General features: G+C 37.1%; 1 protein-coding gene across 6 annotated transcripts in view; it reads right to left on the bottom strand.

Annotated features, from left to right (window-relative positions):
- The window catches only part of VPS8 (VPS8 subunit of CORVET complex), a 302825-nt gene that overhangs the window by 182604 nt on the left and 97087 nt on the right, over positions 1–23134 (bottom strand). For all 6 annotated transcript variants that reach the window (XM_065540320.1, XM_065540319.1, XM_065540318.1 and 3 more), the window contains 11 exons: positions 21774–21841; positions 20330–20483; positions 20167–20226; positions 18518–18625; positions 13958–14038; positions 11032–11202; positions 6865–6939; positions 5751–5786; positions 4778–4868; positions 4290–4336; positions 2983–3072 (listed from right to left, as the gene is read on the bottom strand). In XM_065540320.1, the coding sequence (XP_065396392.1) occupies positions 2983–3072; positions 4290–4336; positions 4778–4868; positions 5751–5786; positions 6865–6939; positions 11032–11202; positions 13958–14038; positions 18518–18625; positions 20167–20226; positions 20330–20483; positions 21774–21841 (981 nt within the window). The remainder of the gene's footprint in view (positions 1–2982; positions 3073–4289; positions 4337–4777; positions 4869–5750; positions 5787–6864; positions 6940–11031; positions 11203–13957; positions 14039–18517; positions 18626–20166; positions 20227–20329; positions 20484–21773; positions 21842–23134) is intronic.

Raw genomic sequence — 23134 nt, 5'->3', positions numbered from 1 at the left:
ATTATTCATGTTGGCCCAGATTGTTTCAACAGTATCATGGATTATAATTCTACTGGGTCTTGAGAGGTGAACAATCATAATGATATTACATATTACATATGGTAGGCTTCAGTTTTTAAATACACTTATCTGGACTTTTCCACTTTAAAACCATTCTCTGTGGTCACGAAAATGGAGTCAAAATGAGGAGAACTGTTCCATGGTATAGTGCGGCAGTCAGGATGTGAACCCTGAAGCCCACTGCTTGAATTCAAATCCTAGCTCTCTATTAGCTTTGTGACCTGGAACAAATCATTTAACCTGTCTGTGCCTTGGCGTCATTTACAAATGTGAATAGTAACAGCAGCCACCTTACAGAGTTATGGTAAGAATTAAATGAGTTAATAAACATGTATAAAGGGTCTGTAACAGTGCCAGCCACACAGTTAAGTATTAAACAGTTTAGATGCTTGCTGTAATTCTCATTCTTGGTCATTTATTAATATCACCCCTTCTCACTCATCTTCTCCCTGTGCTTGCTCTTAAAATAACAATATAATACAATGATTAGTTAAGAACTGGGCTTTGAAGTCACAAAGACCTGGATATGAGTCCCGGCTCCACCATTTACTATAATATTACCTTGTAACTTCACTTCACTTCACTCCTCTAAGCCTGTTTCCTCATCTATAAAATGGGGATTAAAAACGACACCTACTCCCTGGGGTGGTTGTGAGAATAAAAATACATGTCACACACTTTACATAGTACCTGGCACATCGTATGTGCTCAGTAAATCTTTGCTAAAAATCCCTATTTTGTACTCCACAGCATTTTGGTAGGCACAGTCTGGGCCATATCATTCTCCTTTCTGACAGTCTTACAAGTTCATGATACTTCTGGTATGTATCTTTAGTTATACGCCTTTCTCCATATTTATAGATGTTCTGTGATTTGCAGGTAGAACCTTCTTTCAACATTACTTTCTCCTTGAATGGTCAAAATTTTAGAATTTCCTGTTCCTTGCGAACTCATTCTTTTTTTGGAGCCTGTAGCCATGTGATTATATCCGTATTTTTTCCTGAGATATTTGCTTTCTAAAATACTGGACTCATGCTATGTATATTTTTCATCATTATTATGATTGTTAAAATAAAGTGATAATTCTTCTCTCAAGGGTCTATCTCTTCTACTTCCCCAATCATTAGTAAAAATTAAATCCAGAGAAATAGCCGCCTCCATTGTTTCCTTTACCTCCTATGAGACTAAATCACCGATAAATCAAAAATTTTATCAAATATTCCTACCAAAAGAATGAGACTTCTAACAGGTAGCTAGATGGTTACAGGGCACATTACTACTAACAATTGTTTCTCTGTACATTCTGCAGTCTGCATCAGAAACTACCATCTACAGTTCCTGTATCTGAGATTCTTTACTATTTCTCCATCAGAACATCACCTTTGTTCCTTTCGTCTTTTAGAAAGAAGCTCTCTACCACGTTTTCCCTGACATAGTGGTTTCTATATTCTCCACACACACACATACTCATTCCATTCACCCCTCCTAGTTTTTTCTACTAGATGATTTTTTTCAACAAAATATACCTTCCAATGGCCAGAGTTCCTACAACCTATTGCTGATAGGTATATTCTTGTTACAAATATTAAGTTTTCTATCTATACTGCGTTGGTATACACAAGTATTTATATATAAGGTATTGTTTCCAAACAGTTTTGTTCCCAAATGCTTTCTTTCTACCATATGTCTTCTTATTTATTTTTATAATTATTATCTAGGCTTATTTCTCCTTCTCTACTGATTAATAAGCATCCAAACAGAGTAATAACACTTACTCTACCAGAAGCTCACTAGCGTGGCATTGAACAGTACAGTTCAGGAAGCCAAATGCTTCTCTGATACCAGCCAACTCTTAACTGCCATATCTATTCTTGTCTTCCAATGTTACAAGCATCAAATAGAATATAAAAAGATAGGACCTGTGCCTGCTCTTTAGAACTTCAAAATCCCTAGATTTCTTCTAAATATTTCCATTAATGTAAACCAAAAAAAAACATTATTTTGACTAGACTACAAACTTTAAGAGAGTAAAGATCATGTAAATTTCACCCACTATTGCCCAGTACCAAGTACTTATTAGACCACAGGACACACACTTTAGCCAAATCCTGCCCAAAGCCTGTTTCTGTATTGTTCACAGCTAAGAATGGACTTTACAATTTTAAGGAGTTGCTTAAAAAATCAAAAAACAAAAAAAGGAAGAAAAAGATGTGACAGAGACCACTGTAGCCTGTAAAGCCTAAACTCTGCCATCTGAGTCTTTTTAGAAAAAGTCTGCTGACCCCTGTGTTGGACACTCAAATATTTGTTAAAAGAGGAGGTAGGGAGAGGGAAAGGAGCAGTAGGAATGGGGAACAGAGATGTGCAATGAATATAACCGGAGAGCACTGCAGAAAGAAAAACCTGCATAATAAATACTATACACGTCTGTACATTGTTCTTCGGCTTTCATTTTCATTAAGTTCCAAGATAAACTAAAGGTCTTTCGTTAGCATATTTTATAGATCATATATATATTTTTTGTGATTGATCTATTATTCTTAAGTTATAGGTGTTCCTAGGAGAACTAAATTTAAACCCTGGCAGTACTAAATAACCTAGTTAACATAAATATCAGTCACCAGCAAGATGTCAGCCACTATAAGGTATCAGTTTACAGGAAAGGATCTTCACACGTATATCCTTTCCTTCCACACAGCACTAAGCAGCTAAGTGCTAAGTAACACTCCACAACGTTTTACTCATTTATACCCATTACTTAAAAATATAATCATTTAGAATGTTCTACAAGCCCTTCAATAAAGTTTTGAATACTAAAAACATGTTTAACCAAAAATGAAAGTCACATTCTCAAGTGACATAAAAGAGCAGTATTAGACCTATCCAGAGCACTGTCTACCAGAAGCACATGCAAACGTGTACCTGAAAATGCTGCTCCATCACTTGGATTTTTCCTTGGTCTGGGCACTTTTTCAGAGCTCGATCTGCATAATGGAATAGGATTTCTACCATCTGTAAGGAAAATAGCCTGGCATAGCCATTAAAATATATCTCTAAAGTTTTTCAATATTTATGTGGCCCTCCTAAATAATATAGAATTCGAATGTTATATTAAAATTATAACTGAAAATGTTAGTGGCTTTATTTACCAACTTTTTAAAACTCTAGTCTCATTTCTTTCAGCCTTAGGGCTAGTACTAATTTGCTAATCTTTCTTAAGAAATATCTCTATGTTCTAGACCTCAGTGGTATCTACACTGCTCAGAAAATGAAACATTCAAATTCTTCAGTAATCCTCTGCCTTAGGTGTTTCCCTAAAGAGCACAGATGAGCAAATCATTCGGAGTCTAAGGAGTGACCGACTTCTATCCAAGTTTTCTACAAATGTTTCTACAAATGTTTCTATTAATCTGGAATATAATTTTTACCAATGCATTTACACAACAAAAGGGAAGAAATACTATAGTCAATTAATTCAGCCCAGTCTGGAGTAGGAACGGAAAGTCAGTATTAAATAGCATCAATTATATTGATGCTAATTGATAATAACATTAAAACATTAACCCTCTCTGCTGGTTCTGGGCAACACAAACATTGCACATATAGTATTTCTCATAGCTACATAATAAGTTCATAAAAACTGACAAATGTCAATTTTCTCTGGCCTATTACTTGGTTCAGAAATAATCCAGATTCCCAGGTTTTCTTCCTCCTCCTTCCTGCTGGCTTTTGGCTATGTACTTTATTACCTTCATAAAAGAGTGAGCAAGGGAAAAAGAAAAGGTGATTAAGAAAGAATTTTAAAAGTATTCAAGATGACACAGAGAATTGTAACCGGAATTTTTTTTTTTTTTTTTTTTTTTTTTTTTTTAGATACAGGTCTCACTCTGTCACCCAGGCTGGAGTGCAGTGGCGCAATCATAGCTCAACTGTAGCCTTGAACTCCTAGCCTCAAGTGATCCTCTGGCCTCGGCCTCCCAAGTAGCTAGGACTACAGGTGCATACTACCATGCCTAGCTAATTTTTTTATTTTTTGTAGAGATGAGGTCTTGCTATTTTGCCCATGCTACTCTTGAACCCCTGACCCCAAGTGTGTGTGTGTGTGTGTGTGTGTTTAATACACTCTCTCCTAGATTGTAGCCATTTACCTACTCATGCCCAAAGATATGAGCAAATGCCAAAAGCAAATCTGTACTGCATTCTAGTAAAGGCCCTATTAAAACACTCACCCGGTCTGCAACAATAGCCTTTCGCTTACTGGCATCCCCTGATAATCCTGCAGAGAAGGAAAATCCAACAAAAAAACAAAAGTTAGTCCACATCTTTAGTAGTGACACTATGTCTGGTTTCATATTCATAAGACGTGTAACATCAGGTATAATTGTAACAATCCTTAGGTATCAAAATGTTGGATAATACACCATAATAGGAACACCTCAAATCTACTGGACCAGATAGCACATCAATGTACTTCTCTTTCGTTCTAATAGTAATTTCCTTACAAAATAATTTTTAAAGTGACATTTTAATTTCTATACCCTCTATTTGTCACCTTAACCTTCTTAACTGAAAGTCTATAAGGTTTAATAGCATCCTGTTTATAAATTTATAAACACTTGAACACTCAGCTAAAAGTGTCCTGTGAGTGGTTAGTACTATCCGTTCCCTCTACTCCAGGAGAACCATGTCTACTACAGTTGTAATTCTGTCTACTCACCCACTACAGCTTTTGCTTTTCCTTCATGGAAAGACCACGCAAGAGCCAAGGCTTCTGTAAGACAATCTTGTTTCAGGAGATGATCCACTCTCTAAATGGAAAAATGAGAGAAATCAGACCCCTTTGTCCGACCAGTCACCAGTCAGAATTCCTATTCCACCTCAAATCTTTCCAGAAGTTGCTGCTTAGTGGCAAAAATTATTTTAATAATTATGTGAATATCTTATTTCAAAGAAAAATATCTTAAAGCACTAGATAGTATAGTGACTGTATAGGCTAGTATAGACAGCCACAGGGCCTAAATATGAAAAGGGGTAATAGCTGGAATGTCATTGTAGGAGAAATGGCTAGTTGTTTATCACAACATTGATTTCTCCCTCCTTGGTAGTAACAAACCCCATGTTTATTTGAGACAGCAATATAGCAGCTGAAGGATATTTCTAAGACTACCTCGTAGCCACTGGGAACAATGTGACTAAGCTCTGGCTAATGACAAGTGGAAGTGTTGTCTGGTATTTCTGGGATGTCATCTTAAGAGGTAGGAGACATCCTTTATTTTTCTCTTTCTTCCTTCCTAAAATGTGGTAACAGCTGGAGCTCTAGCAACCACACTGAATTATAAAATGACCCTGAGACCAGAACATCAAAGACAAACATGGTGGAACAGGACAGCACGCTTAAGCTTATGGAATTCCTACAACAGTTGCGGACCACCTAGCTCCAGGTTGCTTTTACATGACACAGAAATCTTATTTAAGCCACTATTATTTTGAATTTTCTAATATATGTAGACAAACCTAATTCTAACTTATAATGTCAGTTCTAGCAAATCAAGTACCTAACAACTATAATAGTTTTCATGTACATTCTGAAATTAAGAAGCTTACCAAATAATCTTCTGAAAAGTCAAAACAGAAATGTTAAGAAGCTATCAATTCAGTAACTCTGACATGTGAAATTACTTGGAACTCACCTCTCTCCAGCTCCTCAGCATCATCACATAAACAGACTGAAAAGTAAAGAGATGGAAATTAAAATGATCACCCTTAACAGACTTCTTTGGGAGATACATTCGTCATAGTCCCACATCTCACTTGACAGCTCTTTAAGTAAAACATTTCATAATACAGTTAGAAATATATCTTAGAATTTACTAATGGGTCTTCAAGAACGCTTTTCTTTTTTTTGGGACAGAGTCTCGCTCTGTTGCCCAGGCTGGAGTGCAGCAGCGGGATCTTGGCTCACTGCAACCTCCTCCTCCGGGGTTCAAATGATTCTCATTCCTCAGCTTCTTGAGTAGCTGAGATTACAGGCGCCTGTCACCACAACTGGCTAATTTTTGTATTTTTACTAGAGACAGGGTTTTGCCATGTTGGCCAGGCTGGTCTTGAACTCTCAGCCTCATGTGATCTGCCCGCCGAGGCCTTCCAAAGTGCTGGGATTACAGGTGTGAGCCAACGCATCTGGCCTAGAACCCACATTAAAGAGTAAGTCAAATATTTAAAGGCCTACAGTCCAAGAAGGAGTTAATTCCATGGACAAGAAGCAAGGAAAGCCCAAGCTCATTTCCCTCTACTGACTTGGCAATATTTTGGTTAAATTTTAATAATGAAGAAATGTTTCTCCATATTTTTAAAAAAGGACAGGAACAAATTGAGATAAATTGAGATACAAAAAGTTCCTATTCCAACAATTCTATTCTAAGTCAAATACCTCAATGCATTTTAATCAGCATCCTAGGCTGATCTAAGCTAAAAGCCATCTTAATTACATGACAAATATCGACGATTAGGTAGCTGTCTGATCATAAAAACATAAATGTGAAGGAAGCTTACAAAAGCACAACTCTGAATCAAGAAAATAAGCATCCTATTAGCCAGCACCTAAACAAAAGTAAAGAATATGTCTAAAAGTGGAGGAAAAAAAAATAATTAACTAAAAATTATGACTACCTAACCACAAACCATTTTGGATAATTGCTGATCAATATTCACTTCACAATATACTGCCCTCTTTACCAGCAATCTCCTTCAGCCTCAACTACCCTGATACATAGAAATACCAACTCACAGAGTAAAAGAGCTTACTTTTGTCCCCAAATAAAAGATCTGACCACCATAGCTACTGATGGATTGATAACAAGCCTTCTCTCCAACCAAAGCCTGGAAAAAAAACATACATACAAAAAAGGTTAAAAAAATTCCTTTGTATTTAATGTATTTTTTAACATTTCGTCACTATTAATGACTTACTAGTTACACGCCTTTTTTAGTGATTATAGTTTACAATGTGTAATTTATCTCAGTCTACATTTAAATAATGTTTGACATATGCTGTAAGAACCTTGCAATGATGTACTTTCATCTCCTACATCCCGGCGCTATGTACTATTTTTGTTATATATACTGCTTCTATAGATCATAAACTTCACAACACATTATTTTTGTTTTAGACGGTCAATTGCTTTTGTTAAACAACAGTATTGAGATATAACATACACCATAAAATTCACTCATTAGCCACACAATTCAATGATTTTTTAGTAAATTCACAGTTGTTCAGCCATTATCAAAACCCATTTTGAGAACATTATCATCACTCTGCAAAGATCCTTGTACCCATCTGTAGTCAATCCCATTCCCACCTCCAAACCCAGGTAACCACTAATGTACATCTGTCTCTAAATTACATTGACCTTTTCTAGACATTTTATATCAATAGAATTAAACAAAAATGTGCTCTTATTGTATGTCTTCTTTCACTTAGTATTTTTAAGGTTCATCCATGTTGTAGCCAAGTATCAGTTGTCATACTTTTCACTGTGGAAGAGTATTCTATTAAATGGCTATGCCACATTTTGTACATCCCTTTACCAGTTAGTGAATATTTAGATTGTTTTCACTCTTCAGTTATGAAGAACAATACTACTATGTGTGTTCATATACAAGTTTTTATATAAGCATGTATTTCCAACTCTTTTGGAAACACACTTAGGAGCAGAACTTCTGGGTCAGATTGGTAATTCAATGTTTAACTTTTTTTTTTTTTTTTTAAGATAGAGTCTCACTCTGTACCCCAGGCTGGAGTGCAGTGGCACAATCTCGGCTCACTGCAACCTCTGCCTCCCAGGTTCAAGAGATTCTCCTGCCTCCACCTTCCGAGTAGCTGGGATTACAGGTGCTTACCACCAAGTCTAGCTGATTTTTGTATTTTTAGTAGAGACAGGGTTTCACTACGTTGCCCAGGCTGGTCTCGAACTCCTGACCTCAGGTGATCCTCCCGCCTCGGCCTCCCAAAGTGCTGGGATTACAGGCAAGAGCCACCATGCCCGGCCTCAATGTTTAACTTTTTAATAAAGTGCCAAACCATCTTCCACAGCATTTGCACCATTTTGGTTTCCTACCATCAATCTATGAGGCTTCCAATATCGCCACATCCTTGCCAACACTTGTTATTCTTTTTTTTATGATAGCCTTCCCACTTCCCAGTGGCTGTGAAGCAGTATTTCATTTGATTTTGATTAGGTATTTGATCCCTAATACCTAATGATGTTGAGAAGTGCCCCAAGTGTTCATTGTCCACTTCTAAATCTTTACAGATCACTGCCGACTATCTGATGAGAAATGTGTTCTCATAATTATTGCTCCTCTGCATTTAATGTGTCTTTTTTTCCCACTGGTTGCTTTAAAATTTTTCTCCTTATCACTAATTTTGATCAATTCATATACAGTTTATTTTAGTTGTGCTTGGGTTCACTGAGCTTCTTAAACGTGTGTGTCTACAGTTTTAGAAAAGTTTTTGACCATTATTTTTTCCAATTTCTTCTCTCCTTTCCTTTAGAGATTGTAACTACATGTACATTAGGCTATCTGACGTGTTCTCACAGTTCACTAATACTATTTCTTAAAATTATTTTTCTGTGTTTCATTTTGTATAATTTCTGTTGTATCTTCAAATTCATTAATCGTTTTTTCTGTGTTGCCTAATCTGCCATTAATCCCATCCAGTGCATTTTTTTTCATCTATAAGCACTGGTTTTCATCTCTAGAAGTCTGATGTGCATCTTTTTAAATATCTTCCATGTCTCTACTTAACTTTTTTAACTAAAGAGTATAGTTATAATAACTTTTATGTCTTTGTCTGCTAACATTTATGTCAGGTGTGAGTTAGTTTTTATTTTTCTCCTCATTATAGGTTGTTTTTCTTCTTTGCATACCTAGTAATCTCTAATTGGATGAGAGACATTGTGAATTTTAACTTGTTGGTTTCTGGATCTTTCTGTATTCCTTTTTTTTTTTTTTTTTTTTTTTGAGACGGAGTCTCGCTGTCGCCCAGGCTTGAGTGCAGTGGGGTGATCTCGGCTCCCTGCAAGCTCCACCTCCCAGGTTCACACCATTCTCCTGCCTCAGCCTACAGAGTAGCTGGGACTACAGGCGCCCGCCACCTCGCCCAGCTAATTTTTTATATATTTAGTAGAGACTGGGTTTCACTGTGTTAGCCAGGATGGTCTCGATCTCCTGACCTTGTGATCCACCCACCTCGGCCTCCCAAAGTGTTGGGATTACAGGCGTGAGCCACTGCGCCCGGCCAATATTCTTGTGCTTTGTTCTAGAAGATAAGTGATTTGGAAACAGTTTGATCCTTTCTGGTCTTACTTTTAAGATGTGTTAGCTGGGACCAGTGCGCCATTTATTCTAGTCCTAATGAGGCAAGACGACTCTGAGGTCTCTACCCACTGTCCTGTGAATCATGAAGCTTTCCATTCTGGCTGGTGTAACAAGCACTGTTTCCAGCCCTGTGTAAGCACTAGATACGGTTCCCTCTAAACCTTTCAAATGGCTCTTTCCTGGTCCTTGGGCAGCTTCCTTGTATGCATTTGCTAATTAGGAGTCTGATGAACACTCAAGGGGGACTCTTTCATAGTGCTCTTTTCTCCAGTACTCTCTCTTGCAAACTCAACCCAATTTTGTCTTCCTGCAATCTCAGCTGTGTCTTCTCAACTCATGGAGTCTTCTAGGCTCCAATTGGGTTCCTCCACAGCCCAGATGCCCTCTGGAGGCTGGAAGCTAGGACAATCACAGAGTTCACAGCATTTGTTCCCCATTTTGTGAGAGATTGCTGTCCGTCATTACAGATGTCCAGTGTCTTAAGAACTGCTGTTTACTTTTCTTCTTCTTCTTCCCTCCCCCTTCCCCTCCCCCTCCCCCTCCCTTCTCCTTCACCTTCTTCGGTTATTTCAAGCAGGAGAGTAAATCTAATTCCCCACAACTCTATCTTGGCTAAAAGTACAATTTCAAAGTCCACTGGTATTTTTAATACCATTCAAACACAAGAAAATAAAGTATGGAACAGTAATTATTATTATCACTTAGTGAATTATATTGCACTATCATTTCTTATTCTGACTTTTCTTGGTTTTTAAAGTGGGAGGCTGGAAGAACCTTTCATATATATTTTACGCTCTGAAGTTTTAATATGAGGGAGATTTGAGCAAAGCCTACACATCATGCTATAGTCACTCATTAAATATTACCATCATTACTATTTTTTTCAAAAAATGATCCAAGGAAGTCTCACGATGGTCTAAATTTCCTACTTAAAGATTTGTGGTTTAGGAACATGAGATCACAATTCAAGTTGATTGAACTATAAACTATCTGTGGAAATTGCTTAAGGCCATTATTGTAGTTGCTTAACGATACAATAAAATTAATGCTAAGGCCATAACTCTGTTGTGTCCTCCTTCTCTCTAGGCTCCTGCATCTCATCTATTACCTATTTCTAGAGTATCTTCTTTCTCTTGAAGCCATCTTTGCTTTTTAATACCCACAGCAACCATACCTGTTCAAGCCTTTACCATTATCACTCAAATATTTCCAAAGCCTCATAGGGTACCTGTCTGTAGTTACTTATCCCTTAAATCTATCAGGCTTATTACTGCCAAATTAAGCTTTCTAAAAATATTTTGACTTTACAGTTTTTCTCACAAATTTTCCATACTTCATTATTTTAGTATAAAAATTAAAACTGGTATTAAGTAAGTAACATTTCTGAATAGAAGGGAACAAAAATTATTATTTTAGCTTGTATTCTTAAAAACTTACAAGCACATTCACACCCACTTCAACCTAGTGGCTTTTAAATAAACACCTCAAGACAGAAAAAGGTAACTCCTCAGAGTTCCTATTTCTAAAACAAATACAACAAAATACCAAGTTTATCAAAGCAATACCAAGATAAGTGATTATCCTTACCAGTGCCTGGCTAACATTTCCTCCAGTGGCTAGTGATTTGAAATGGCTGCTATTATAGACCAGCTGAACTTCTGAGATCTCCACTGTCTCCAATTCCTCTTGTGTTTGCCGATCAATCACATGCAACTTCTCTACGCTGTCTAAGAGCACAACTGTGCGTGAATTTATCCACTGTAATTCAAGCACACAACAAAACAAAAGAGAGACCACACCCACATCATCATTTGGGTCAAGAAGAAAGCTTGGCTCCTCGATTAAATTACATTGAGGACTTTATCCATTTAACAATTAACATGGCAACACAATCAAAGCAAGAATTACTCAGTGACAGGCCAGAGAACAGTAACTACAATATACTACTAACTTTTGAAAATGTTAAAATGACACTTGCACAGTGTAAAAGAAGACTAAAAGCTGTAGGTGGATTAGAGCATATCGTTTTTTATAAAAGATTTTTAAAAGCAACTGGCACAAATGACTTCAGTATCATGACAAACTCTGCATTTCTAGTTTTTATGATACTGCTAAAACAAAAGAACAAAGTAAAGCCCATAAACCTAGCTGGTCAAAGGACAATTGTCAGCACTGAAGCAATACGTATTTTAAAATAGAAGCTATTTTAAAAATCTACTTCCTTCAAAATCTCTCTTAAATTACGAGAGTCCTTTGTTCTATTTCTCTGTATCTCCCAAATTTTCTTTAATAAGTACTATTATAATTTTAAAAGTACTAACAATAATAACTTTAAAAATCTTCTGAAGGATGCCATTTTAACAAATTTCTTGGGTTATGTATAAAATCAGATTTCTTATTTTCAAATTTTTTTTTGGCAATCCCAATCCTTTCCCAAGAAATAAATCTTAAAATCTGCTCAATCAGAATTCAGAAGTAGCCAGAACAAAGTGCTTCCTCTGCCCTTTATGTCTCTGGTATTCACACTGGTGTATTTGTATCCTCTATTCTATGTCATCAGATATTATTTACATAATGTCCGACTAAAGATAACCAAGTTGAAAATGCTAAAAAATATACTCTATTACTGTATATTAGCCACCCTAAGGGAAGAGTTTGTTCCCCTCTCCTCCTCTAAAAAATCTCTTTCAGAAAACAGGGAGTTTGATATGCAAATATTTTACAGAAAGCTCTTATAAGGTGCTCTCTTAATTATTTTATTTAGAAAAACAAAGTATTTTCTAGGAAAAATCACATTATTTAGCCTTATACAACCTTAATCAGTGCTAGTTCTTAGGTACTCTCACAGGTCACCTGGTTAAAAGAAAACGAGAGAATGGCAGAAAAAAAAGGAACCTCAATAAGTTTTGTAATTATTCCTGAGATTAGACCCGCAGAGTTGCGAGTGTTGACACTGTTGTAAATAAGCCTTTTAAGGGTAATTTAGAAAACAGTGCAGTTAATGGTCACATACACTCGTGCAGATTTTTAAAGTACTGTATCTCAAACATCTTAAACAGAAGTGATGATGTAAATTCTGAAAAACTGTATGACATGATTCAACAAGACAATTCTGGTGATGACAACACTGATGTCTTTTAAGAGTCTGAACAAAATTATTTCATAAAATGTGTATGGAAGAAAGAATTATTTCTAAACAACTGTCTGTGAGTTAAAAATGTAATGTACAACTAAATCAATAAATTATGTAAAGAAAAGATCTATTTCATCTATATTCTAAAAAATTACATGTTATCAAGTTGAGGAAAAATCTCTTTTTCAGTCTTTTTATTAGAAAAATGAGGAATTGCCTTACATTTAGGGTTGCCTATATTCATGCATCTACAGAATGTTTTACCGGACACCAGACATGGATGTGCTAAAATGTATTAATGATGGGAACCCAGAAATATTATAATTACTTTGTTCTCAAAATTAACAAACTATTTGAGAGAGAAAAAATAAAATTTGATACAAAAAGAAATCTCTCTCTTTTTAAACCAAGAAGTGGCCGGGCGTGGTGGCTCACGCCTGTAATCCCAGCACTTTGGAAGGCCGAGGCGGGCAGATCACGAGGTCAGGAGATCAAGACCATCCTGATTAACACGGTGAAATCCCGTCTCTACTAAAAATACAAAAAATTAGCCAGGTGTGGTGGTGGGGGCGCCTGTAGTCCCAGCTACTCAGGAGGCTGAGGCAGGAGAATCGCTTGAACCCAGGAGGCGGAGCTTGCAGTGAGCTGAGATCACACCACTGCACTCCAGCTTGGGCTACAGAGCAAGACTCCATCTCAAAAAAAAAAAAAAAAAAAAAAAAAGAAGTCACTCAGGATTGAGATGCATGGTAGAAAGAGAACTCTGCAAAGTTTTCAGCCACAAGAAAAAAAGAGGCTGCATGAGCTGCTGAACCAATTTAAGACAAAGCTCAAAAATACAAAAAATGTTTTACAGAGAAAGCAGGGCAATGATCCTCAAAAAACTCACCTAAATTCTTCTGAAGCCAAACTCCCCTTTGAGCTAAATGAGACACTACATTTCTAATCCTGCCTGTGTTCAGCAGGACATAGGTTGAAAGGCAATTAATTTATGGCATCACACCACATTCAGACTTTATTCAATATAACCAGGACTTCCTTTCTGTGTGTGTGTGTATATGTATGTATGTATATATATATACACACTTTTTTTTTTTAAGAGACAGAGTCTCACTATGTTGCCCAGGCTAGAGTGCAGTGACTAGTCACAGGAGCGATCACTGAGCACTACAGCCTTGAACTCCTGGGCTTAAGCTATCCCACACCTCAGCCTCCCAAGTAGCTGGAACTACAGGCACGAGCCTGGGTGCCTGACTGTCCATATTTTATATGATCTTAAAGGTAATAATTCTTGGCAGAAATCCTGGTAGCTTTAATATATCATAGGTTCAGAACAATTACATGAACTAAATGGGGATATTTAATTTGAATAATACTCACAGTAAAGTTGATGAGGTCATAGTATAGGTGAAGATGCTTTTGCTTAGTAACATGTATTGCTCCAGATTCGTCTCTCTTTACCTGATGATGAAATAAAAACAACCTAAAAACCAGCTACTGTTTGAGGGACTTTTTTAGATATTTAATTATACTCCACCTAGAATATCACATTTACCCGTTATCCCATTCACTGTAGATAAGCCAAAAGTGCTGATAATTAAATAAATGATTATGAAAGTAGAAAAAAAATTATTTGTTCCATTATTTACACCAAAATGCAGGGCATATCTGGAAGTGGTCTAGTTGTCAGTATTGACAAATGCTGTGACATAGTTTTCACTCTGTTATAATTCAGAACAACCTAACTTTATCACATCAATGACTATAATTAAAATACAAAAAGGGCCGGGCGAGGTGGCTCACACCTGTAATCCCAGCACTTTGGGAGGCCGAGGTGGGCGGATCATGAGGTCAGGAGATCGAGACCATCCTGGCTAACACAGTGAAACCCCGTCTCTACTGAAAATACAAAAAACTAGCCAGGCGTGTGGTGGGCGCCTGTAATCCCAGCTGCTTGGGAGGCTGAGGTAGGAGAATGGCGTGAACCCAGGAGGCGGAGCTTGCAGTGAGCTGAGATAGCGACACTGCACTCCAGCCTGGGCAACAGAGCAAGACTCTGTCTCAAAAAAAAAAAAAAACAAAAAGGAATGGTGACACGGTGTGAGGAAGTCAAAAGTCCATTCAAGAAAAAAAGATGCTGCAGTGATGTGAGCCAGACTTCTCTGAACTATGATACTATTATGAGAGGACCTCAAAAAGTTCATGGAAAATGCATACAATGAAAAAACTATGCATGGATCTCAAAAATTGTTTGCACCAAAATAAACTCGTACTAACTTACTATAACATGTCTGAAAAGGATCTAGTTTGAGGCATTAAGAAGGAAAGACACCAGTTTGAAAAGAGTCCCAAAGAGCAACATAAATTCTGCTAAAATTGAAGCAAGAACAAATATCAAACTTATGGTGAAGCTTCAGTGGAAGAATGGTAAAATCACTGATGCTTAATAAAAGTTTATGGGAACAATGCCCCCAGAGAAAGCAGCAGTTTACAAATGGGTAACTCGTTTTAAGAAGGAACAAGATGATGCTGAAGGTGAAGCTTGCAATTGCAGACCATACCCATCAATTAGTGAGGAAAAATATTCATCTTGTTCATGCCCTAATTGAAAGAGATCAATGATTAACAGCAGAAACAACAGCCAAAACCATAGACATTTCAACTGGTTTAGCTTGCACTATTCTGACTGAAAAATTAAAGCTGAGCAAAGTTTCTACTTGACGGGTGCCAAAACAGTTGTGCCCAGGTCAGCTGCAGACAAGAGCAAAGCTTTTAACGGGAATTTTAAACATGTGGAATCAAGATCCTGAAGCATTTCTCTGAAAAACTGTAACAGGAGATAAAACATGGTTTTACCAGTGTGGTCCTGAAGAAAAAGCACAAGCAAAGCAAAGGCTATGAAGAGGCAGAAGTGGTCCAGCCAAAGCAAAAGCAGACCAGGCAAGAGCAAAGGTCATGGCAACAAGTTTTTGGGATGCTCAAGGCATTCTGCTTGTTGATTTTCTGGAGGGCCAAAGAACAATAACATCTGCTTATTAGGAGTGTGTTTTGAGAAAGTTAGCCAAAGCTCTGGCAGATAAAAGCCCAGGAAAGCTTCACCAGACAGCCCTCCACCACAACCATGTTCCTGCTCACTGCTCTCATCAAACAACGCCAATTCTGAGAGCATTTCGATCCACCATACAGTACTGATTTGGCTCCTTTGACTTCTGTTTCCTAATCTAGAAAAAGTCTATAAAGGGCACCCATTTTTCTTTAGTTAATAATGTGAAAAAGACTGCATTGACATGATTAAATTCCCAAGACCTTCAGTTCTTTAGGGATGGACTACATGGCTGGTATTAGCACTTTAAAAAGTATCTTGAACAAGATGAAGCTTATATTGAGAAATAAAATTTATTTTTATTTTTAACTCCATTTTTCCACAAACTTTTGAAGTTCCCTTGTGTAATTCTAACATCCCAAAATTTCCCAAAAGGACCTTGAGTGTCAATCTTTTATTTATTCGTATCTATAAATACACTCTATATCCTCAGTCATCCTTCTCCCCTTCTGCTCCAAGGTAACAGAACACTGAAGAAACATAAAGCACAAGATGCACCTGACCACCTGAAATTCATGGCATTCAATTCAACCTGGGCTTTCTTGTACAGTCCCCATAGTAGTATAATAGATGTCTTTCCCTTTAAGTCACAATTCTCTTTGTCTTCTGGCCCCATCACTTACAGTGGTGACCTCACCTGATGTTTTAACAGAAATCTGAGACCACTTAACATGGGCCCTTCATGTGCACCCACCTTCATTTCACTAAATCACTTCTTCCTTAAGAAAGGATCCTGTGGTAAAATGAACATGGGATCTAGAGCCATATGTCTAATTCTAAGTTCCACTATTATACCCATGTGACCAAGGGCAGTCACCTACTCTTTCTCAGTTTCCTGAGAATATATGGTCCACAGACGCTAAAATGTTTACTGTGTGGCCCTTTACACAAAAAGTTTGCTGACCCCTCATCTAGATTAATAATGATTGGCCTAGACTGGTAATGGAGTCATCACAGGTTCCTAAGTAATTAAAGTCATAAAGATGTGATTAAAGTGACATTTTAGGAAGATCAGTCTAGAAGTAGCAAAAAGCATACATACAGAAGGCAGGAGAAAAATTAAAGGTTTTTCTCAATAAGGCAGGTGTAAGGTGTTTAGACAAAGATGGTTAGTTGCAGTGAGAGTTAAGGGATGACACCTTTCAAGGAAAAATAAGTCTTCTCATCATATTGGATCTAGAGACTGAAGGATACGAATGAAACATCCCACTTCTGACTTTGCATTTTAGAATCAAGAAACATTTGAAAAGAGACTGATTGGGGAGAAAATGATGAAGGAATATTTCAATGTTTTGAGCTGAAACTGAAGGCGGGACTCTCAAATGTTGTATTGGGGATGTTCTAATAAAACTTTATTTATAAAAACAGATGGCTGGCCAGATTTGGCCCACAGGCCACAGTTTGCCAACCCCTACTCTCAATCTACCCCATATATTCAATTATATTTTCCACTACAACCTTCTCTTTGTCATTAATTCTATAAACATTTATTGACTATTTACAATATAAAGCACTGTCCTAGTGGCTGGAAATATAACAGTAAAGATGGTCTCTAGATTTATGGAGCTTTCTGTCTAGTGGCGAAGAAAAACATTAGACAAATAATTTAAAAAGTGCTGAATGTGGCCAAGCACAGTGGCTCACACTTGTAATCCCAATATTTGGGAGGCTGAGGTGGGAGGATCACTTGAGGCCAGGAGTTAGAGAGTCAGCCTGGGCCTCAGTTGGAGACCCACAATACCTCGCCCCTCTTTTGTTTTTGTTTTTTTTTTAAGTGCTGAGTATTATCAAAAGATGTATATAACTAACTTAGTTCAGAGGTCAGGGAAGGCCATGTTAATCATGAGCTGGGAGACAATGGAAGATAGCACAGAACTTTTCTGGCAGAGGCAACAGTATATGTAAAAGGCACTGAGGCCAGAGACTAGTTAGGAAGCTACGGCAGAATCCAGGCTAGACATGTACATGATTTAGACTAAGGAAAGAGCAATGGGGGAGACAAAAAAGGAGAAATTCAAGAGATTTTTGGAGGTAGAGTCAATAGGGCTTGATGATAGGGCACATATGAAGAAAGAAAGGTAACTGAAAAGTAACTCCTAAGTTTCTGGCTGGAGGAAGTAGGTAGACAGTAGTGAACTTGCTTCACTGAGCTAGGAAACCCAAAAGATTATTAATACAAAGGCACATTCTTGCCTCTGTGACTTCAGTTCATCTCATTTCCAACAATATGCATACCCAGCCTTCCTGCAGTAGTTGCAGTATATCCTTCATAAAGCCATTAATACCCTCTCTAGTCCATACTAATCACTTTGTACTCTGAATTTGTATCAGCTTGATTTTCATCACATAGTTCAATCCTTAAACCATTTTCTGTAGTAATAATGAACATACTGATTTTGCTTTTCAAACAAGATTATAAGCTGTGTGAAAGATGAAATTACGTTGTATACTTCCTTCCTTCCATTGCTACTTGTGCCCATCACAGTGTAGAGGACACAACAGGTGCTCAATGATACTTGCTCTCTAATACACACATATGTAGTTACACATACATTAACACATATTCACATTCATACCTTTATACATTTACATACACCATTAATTATTTGTCAAAGAAATGGAGCTGAGAAATAAACCATGAGAGGTTATGGAGCTGAGAGTGATCACCTTTTTCCCATGCTAATCATTAAAGCCTCAGATAAAAATAAAATAGGTTGCACTCTCTCCAAAGACTTATGATAGTAACACAAATTTCTTTGACACATTATTAAATTATTGATGAATAAAAAAAACTACAAGAGGCTTTCTAATGGATGTAGCATCATATTAGGACATACCAATAGAAAATGAACGACATCTCCTCTGCAGAAGGCAAGCATGGGATTCACATAATTTTGCACTGCTACAAAGTGCCAGGCCAGCAGTGGCACACTGGAAGGATCCATCTAAGTAGGGAGATGGAAAAAAAACATCATCACAGTTGATAAACAAGGGGACAAAGAGAAAACTGTGGTTAAAAACAGCATCTGACTAGTGTTCCTTGATAAACTTTCTCCAATTTCTCAGTAAAGCAAGAACTAACTAGGAAGTGTCACGAGGGAACTTTCTGGGTTCATGGTAATGTTCTACACCTTGATAGGAATTTGAGTTACAAAAATGTTAAGCATTTGTCAAAGTTCAGCAAATGTACACTCAAGATCTGTGCACTTCTTTGTATGTAGATTCTACACCTAAGGAAAAACCTAAATTAGTATTAAACTCTAGCTAATAATATGTATGCTAAATATTTAGGGGAAAGAATACTGGTTTCTGAAATTTCCTTTGAAATACATAAAAAATATAATTTGATAAGTGGACAGAGGGATGGGTATATGGACAGATATGTAATAAAGGGCAGTAAATGTTATATATAGAATTTAGATGGTAGCTATACAAGTATTCAACGTAAAATTCTTTCAATTTTGTTTGAAAATGTTTATAATAAAATGTTGAAAAAAAACCAATAAAAATATGTTAAAAAAGTAAACACATACTACCATGAAAAAAAATCTGAATTTGCCAATGAAGCTAATCTAACAAATGTTAATGGCCATCTAAGCCAGTTTTGCCATCTGAAAGGATAGACCTGCTTCCCCTAGGGCCCAGAGACACACAGGGTACCAACAGGAAAACAAAAGTGAGTTCCTTCACCATAGGGGATGCTTTCTGCACCAGCCAGAGTTCTGTACCACCAATCTCCATCCCATCCTATCAATACCTCTCCTCATATATACATTGGAAGATCACAACTCTGAAAATAACCAAGAAGAAAAGAAAGGGAAAACTGGTATATAAATAACACACGCCAGGAAGTATCATCCTCCAAAGTAAAATACCAGAGGCAGAAGCCAGGGACAGCACATGTAGTAGCAATCTACAGCACATATGACAGTAGGGTCTACTCTATCCACAGTTCAGTGCCAAAGCTGCAGACAGTGAGTATAAGCCTGTCTCAGCACCGCAGCCATGTAAAAATAAGTATCTTTTAAACACTGAAAAGCAAGGCTTGGACTCAATAAATCAACTTATCCTTCAACTTTAAATCTGGTAAGGGAATTTTATTGCCCTCAGAAGGACACTGAATGAAGTAGGAAATTCCAATGCATGAAGTTAGGTGTGACCACAGAGTGCCAGGACAGCAATATACAGAGACTGTCAAGTTGAGGTTAAGAACAAAAGCCAACTGTATGCTGTCTATGAGAGAAAAGCTTAAAGCGATAAATGTAGAAAAGTACAAGATCTCATGATCCCTAGGACACTGTGCTGGTCATCAGCTTATAATGCCTTGATCACCTTAAGGCAAGTCCAGCTAATGATCTCTGGAGCACTGACTTTCATCCTGTCTAGTTTTCTGACAATCTCATAGAATTCGCCCCTTGCAAGTCATCTCTCTCAACCTCCTGACATGGTCCTTCCTTTGGCCAATAAGATGGAGGGACTTACTCACCCGGCCATAGGGAAAAGTCATCCATACTTTCAAGGATGGTTTCAATCCAATGACCAGTATCTTTAAGAGAAAAATATGTTTTCAATATTGACCTTGTAATTTTCAAATATTTGGTATTCAAAGTTTCTAAAAGTTCTGAGTTTTAACTTCTAAATGCACTTACTTTTGTTAGGGATGCCATGGCCAATAATGAAAACTGTGTGATGGGATGATCTTTCAACTCAGGCTTAGAATGCAGAGGCTCAATACAGCAGACTTCACCCTTGGAACCACTGAACAGACATCTAGATTCACAGGTTCTCACTCCCATCACTCTCCTGAAAATGTAATTAGAATATTCAGAATCAATTTAGCAATGATTCAAGGCACTACTATCTCTTGCTTGGCCTACTTTAATAGCCTCCTACCTCCTATTCTTAACCCCCAACAATCCAAGCTCCACAGGACTGCAGCATGATCTTTTTATTATACAATTCAGATTCGTTTATTTTTCTGCCAAAAACAGTCTACTGGCTTGCTACTGTACATAAAAAATAAAATCCAAACTCTTTCCCATGTCTTAAAAGGATATGATCTGGCTCCTCCCTTCACTCCTCTCCCACTATTGTGTTCCTGACAAAGTCACACTCAACCCATGCCTGCTTTCTTCAATCGCTCTAGCAGGCCAAGTTTGTGGCCACCTCAAAGCCTTTGTGTCTGAATGTTCTCTGCCTGGAATATTTCCCTCAGATCTGTGCATATGTTGACTGGCTCACCATTCAGGTATTTTTCCAGATGTTGCCCCTTCTGAGAAAGGCATTCCAGAATCATCCTCAAGTGCAATCTAGCGTTATCCCCTGTCTTGTTTTCTTCGCAGTACTTAGACCCATTTGAAGTGATTTCATTTATGTGCTGGTTTGCTGTTTCCTTACCCTTACTGCAGCTAGAATGTAAGTTCTCTTAGAGCAGAAACTTTGCTTGGTTCACAGTTACAACTCTGGGGTCTAGATAAATACCTATACATAGGAGATGCTCAATAAACATTAACTGAATAAGAAGTATGTTTTTTTCAGAAATTACTTTGTGCTTAGCATTGTTAGAAGCTATGAGAAACACAAGAAACAAAGATAGTTGTTAACCTTGGAGAACTTATGAAAACATAATACACAATGAATATTATGTTCTACTTTTCAAAAAACTCTGCTTCCTAAACGCTCTTTGATATGTCTATACAGTCTTTGCTCTTAAAGAGCAAACATGGCAATTCTAAGATAATTAAAAACCTGTTTACACCTGCCCATTATGATTATAATCAACTGGGCCTTCAGCCTAAACCAAAATTAGTGAGCTACTCCAGAAGAGTGGTCCCAAGCTTGACAGCACATTAAGAATCTCCCGGGGAAAAGGAGTCTAGAATCCCAACTCAGACCTACTGAGATAAAACTCGGGAGGACCAGGCCCAGAACTCTGTTTGTTCTATTAATATAAGCCTTCCCAGCTAATTGTAATACACAATCATAGTCTACTCTCAATTACAGGGGCTTTCTAGACCTCTTCATGTTCAATTTCAAATCATTTAAACAGAGCTAGTCTTTTCATTTGTCAACAGATGTCCACCAGTCTCTTACTTAAATGTCAATTCAAAAACAGAGCCTCCGCTGTCATTGCAAATTGCAAGAGTTGGGTCATCTGTAAACTAAACAGAGAAGGAATTTATTTTCTTGTAGATTTTTAAACAGTCAAGTATTAAGAAGGAAAAAATTATACAATTTTGAAAAACTACAATATACACATTTAACAGCTTTTGAAATAACCTAAACTAATTTAGTGCTCATTACTCTAAACATACAAACTTACCTTTATTTAGAGTAATAATGCTCCAAAATCTTTAAAAAAAAAACAGAGGCTTTCAAAAAGCAAAACCACCTTTCATCAGGATAAAAGAAAAATACAAACTACGATTGATAAAAATTCTAAAGTTCTGTACTTGGATTCTTACAATAACTTTCTGTAACTTGCTATTATTAAATAAATGAAATCCTCTGGTTACATTTGCACCTGCCCAGTTTTCAAGAATAGCGACTCTAAAAAATATTTGGTATCTCTGAGAAATAAACTTATCTGAATATGTCTTCTGAATAACTGAAAAGTAAGTCCACTGTATCTAAAACATTTTAACTTTTCATATACAACTCTTCCCAAAATGTGCTACCTCCTTGATCTTCTTCCACAGCAAATACATCAGTTATCACTACCTAACTTAGAAAACTCAGAATAATAAATAATGTTCACAATGACAGACAGTCCTAAGGTGACCTGAAGTATGGTCAATGTTGCAGGACACAAAATGGAATAAAGTGAACTTGTGCCATTTACAGTGACTATCCTCCCTAAACTCAAAGGTTGGTGAACCATCCTAAATGGCATGCCTCAGGTCCTCAGTCAGGGATGGCTGAGGTACTAGAGGCCACTGTAAAATTCTTCTTCCTTTACCCAAACACATGCATAGTTAAAAACCCCAAAACTTTGCTCTTACGGCCTAGATGAGCAGTTGCCAGAGTGAGAAGCATATACCCTAAGTATGTGCATGAAATGGTCCACCGGAGTGCAGGAAAAATAACAGAATTTGTATTTGTTTAATCTTCTATTTCTTGTGTATATGCTTTATAATGTACATAAAAATTAGTACAGTAGTCCATTCATATAAATACACACATACACAAAAATACCCATGAAGAATGAAATTTCAAATTGTTATTGATGAGATACAGGCTTAAATTTGAAGAACAACGTGTAGGAGTATTAAAATGCAAGTGGTTGATGTCAATAGAAGACTTCAGAAATATTCAACCCTATGTATCTTACTCCAGTGTTATTACTACATGTACCACCTTCATCACCATTGTCAGGCAACACGATGGCTCCTACTACATATTATTTATCTCAACTGCATTCTTCTCTTTTCTCTCTGCCTTTATCTCTTCTGTTT

Source organism: Macaca fascicularis, chromosome 2 (genome assembly GCF_037993035.2).
Source record: "Macaca fascicularis isolate 582-1 chromosome 2, T2T-MFA8v1.1".
In the NCBI taxonomy this organism is placed as follows: domain Eukaryota; kingdom Metazoa; phylum Chordata; class Mammalia; order Primates; family Cercopithecidae; genus Macaca; species Macaca fascicularis.
Note: the sequence above shows the minus strand (reverse complement) of the source record. Positions and strands in the feature narration are given on the sequence as shown.